At 44.0% G+C, this 2,559-nt stretch overlaps 1 protein-coding gene across 1 annotated transcript; it reads left to right on the top strand.

The window, feature by feature from the left end:
• Positions 1–212: 212 nt before the first annotated feature.
• LOC125109920 (V-type proton ATPase subunit E 1-like) lies at positions 213–1,495 on the top strand. The gene is given in 1 exon segment (XM_047747004.1): positions 213–1,495. A coding segment is annotated over 1 exon segment (681 nt). The 5' UTR covers positions 213–273; the 3' UTR covers positions 955–1,495.
• The last annotated feature ends 1,064 nt before the right edge of the window (positions 1,496–2,559 follow it).

Below are 2,559 nucleotides of genomic sequence, written 5' to 3'. Positions count from 1 at the left end.
CTGTGAGCAGGGCTCAGAAGGTGAAGTACAAACCACTAAGAGATATTCTGAGAGGGCTCTGGCATGGTCAAGGGGGTCAAGGTGGCTTCCCTGAGGAAGGAATACTTTAGCTGAGATCGCAGACAAAAGTAGGAGTTAGCAAAGAGAGTGTGATTGTGGAAGGGGAGGAACAAGAAATGTGCCAGAGAGAGTCAAAAGCACATGCAGGTTCCGCTGCCCCCTTCCAGTGTAAGCTAGAGCCAGTGGGGCCTCCGGCCTAGCCCAGCTTTCGTTATGGCCCTCAGCGATGCTGACGTGCAAAAGCAGATTAAGCACATGATGGCTTTTATTGAACAAGAAGCCAATGAGAAAGCAGAGGAAATTGATGCAAAGGCCGAGGAAGAGTTCAACATTGAGAAAGGTCGTCTTGTGCAAACCCAAAGACTGAAGATTATGGAATACTATGAGAAGAAAGAAAAGAAGATTGAGCAGCAGAAGAAAATTCAGATGTCTAATTTGATGAATCAAGCAAGGCTCAAAGTCCTCAGAGCAAGAGATGATCTTATTACAGACCTACTAAATGAAGCAAAACAGAGACTCAGCAAAGTGGTAAAAGATACAACCAGGTACCAAGTGTTGCTGGATGGACTGGTCCTCCAGGGTTTGTACCAATTGTTGGAGCCCCGAATGATTGTTCGTTGCAGGAAGCAGGATTTCCCTCTGGTAAAGGCTGCAGTACAGAAAGCGATTCCAATGTATAAAATTGCCACCAAAAAAGACGTTGATGTCCAAATTGATTAGGAGGCCTATCTGCCTGAGGAAATAGCTGGTGGAGTTGAGATCTATAATGGGGATCGTAAAATAAAAGTTTCCAATACTCTAGAAAGCCGGCTGGATCTCATAGCCCAGCAGATGATGCCAGAAGTAACGGGCGCCTTATTTGGTGCAAATGCCAACAGGAAGTTTTTGTACTAAACCTTTTGTCAAGGTGGAGTTCATCCACTGCTTTCCTGTCATGTGGAAGTTTCTGATATTTGAAGAAACAAGATATCTGTGTGACTTCCTCTTCGCTCTTCTAATATTCTGTATTTATCAGTGGATCCTCTCTGTAGCTAATGCCCTTGGCCTAATTGTTAACATGAGAGAAAGTTTCACTTATTATGATCAGGAAACCTTCTTAGCTTATCTAAAAGCATGACTTTCATTTGCTTTTGTAGCATGAAGGTGAGGGTATCAGATGGTGGTCACTGGAGCTTCACCGAGTCTCTGCTTTTCTCTCATCTTCTGCTGTCAGTTCTCGAGCCTAGAGGGTGAGGTGTGTGGTGTTTTCTGACATTTGGTCTCTGCTCTTTAGGCTGCAGATGCGTGGGGAGCATGCATTCCGGCCCGCAATAGTAGCTTCACTGTTAACCTGTTTGGGCCTAGAAGTGCTCCTTATCTGTAAATGTGATTTAAAATCTAAGCCATGAGTAGGTCTTATTTATTAAAACAAAATGTTTACATGGAAAAAAAAAAAGCACATGCAAAGGCCCTGTGGCAGAAGGGATCCTGGTGCCCTCTGAAGAATAATGAGCAAAAGGCTGGGTGGTTTCTTGAAGTTGGAGCAAAGGAAACCAATGAAATAGCTCAAGCAAAGGATGGGGTGTGGTTATATTTGAATTTGAAAAAGATTCCTCTGACTACTGTGTAGGAGGATAGGTTTCCTCTTAACTCCTGAGAGCAAGCTTGGCAAGAAGGGACTGGGTACTAATTGGCAAGTCAATTTCTCTTGCCAGGGTTTAGTTTTCCTCTTTCCATAGTAAATTTGGCTGCAGTGATTGGTCATTTCCATCTAGTGCAGATGATCTCTCTTCCTCATGCCCTGCGTTGCCTCTCAATAGGACACTGAGTCCTGGGGGTGAAGAGAGTCTTTGTCTCTCTCAATCTTTTCTTGTACCATTTAACACAAACCCTTCCAAAGTGAGTTCCCATGTGCACATGGACACATACATGTAAATATCTGGAAAACATATAGGATAGGATATATATCACCATGCGGTGATATCCAGTAAGACGAAGCGTGCTGGGGTACATAAATTCTACCAGCTGGCATCAGTTTTCGAGAACTGCCTGCATTTGGGCAAAAAAAGTGTGGGTGGACGGTCATGTTAGCGTTGTTTATAAACAGTGGAAAAACTTGGAGCCAACATAGAAGTCCACTACTTGGCAACCGTTAAAAAATTATGGCATACACATGGTATGGAATAGTAAGTAGCCATTAAATGAAATCGGTGCAACCTTTGTGTGCTCAGATGGCAAAGCTCTGAAGCATTGTGAAGGATGAAAAAAAGCAAGTTGTAGAAAGATACATCCCATGCAAAAGTCAGCATAGAAATGCACCCGCCTCACCCCCCAGCCCTAGCCTTTCCTCTGAGTTCTTTTTTTTTTTTTTTTAAAGATTTTATTTATTTATTTGACAGAGAGAAATCACAAGTAAGCAGAGAGGCAGGCAGAGAGAGAGGAGGAAGCAGGCTCCCTGCTGAGCAGAAAGCCCGATGCGGGGCTCGAACCCAGGACCTGGGATCACGACCTGAGCCGAAG

Source organism: Lutra lutra, chromosome 9 (genome assembly GCF_902655055.1).
Source record: "Lutra lutra chromosome 9, mLutLut1.2, whole genome shotgun sequence".
NCBI lineage: Eukaryota > Metazoa > Chordata > Mammalia > Carnivora > Mustelidae > Lutra > Lutra lutra.
The sequence above is the reverse complement of the archived record's forward strand: the minus strand, read 5'-3'. Positions and strand labels throughout refer to the sequence as shown.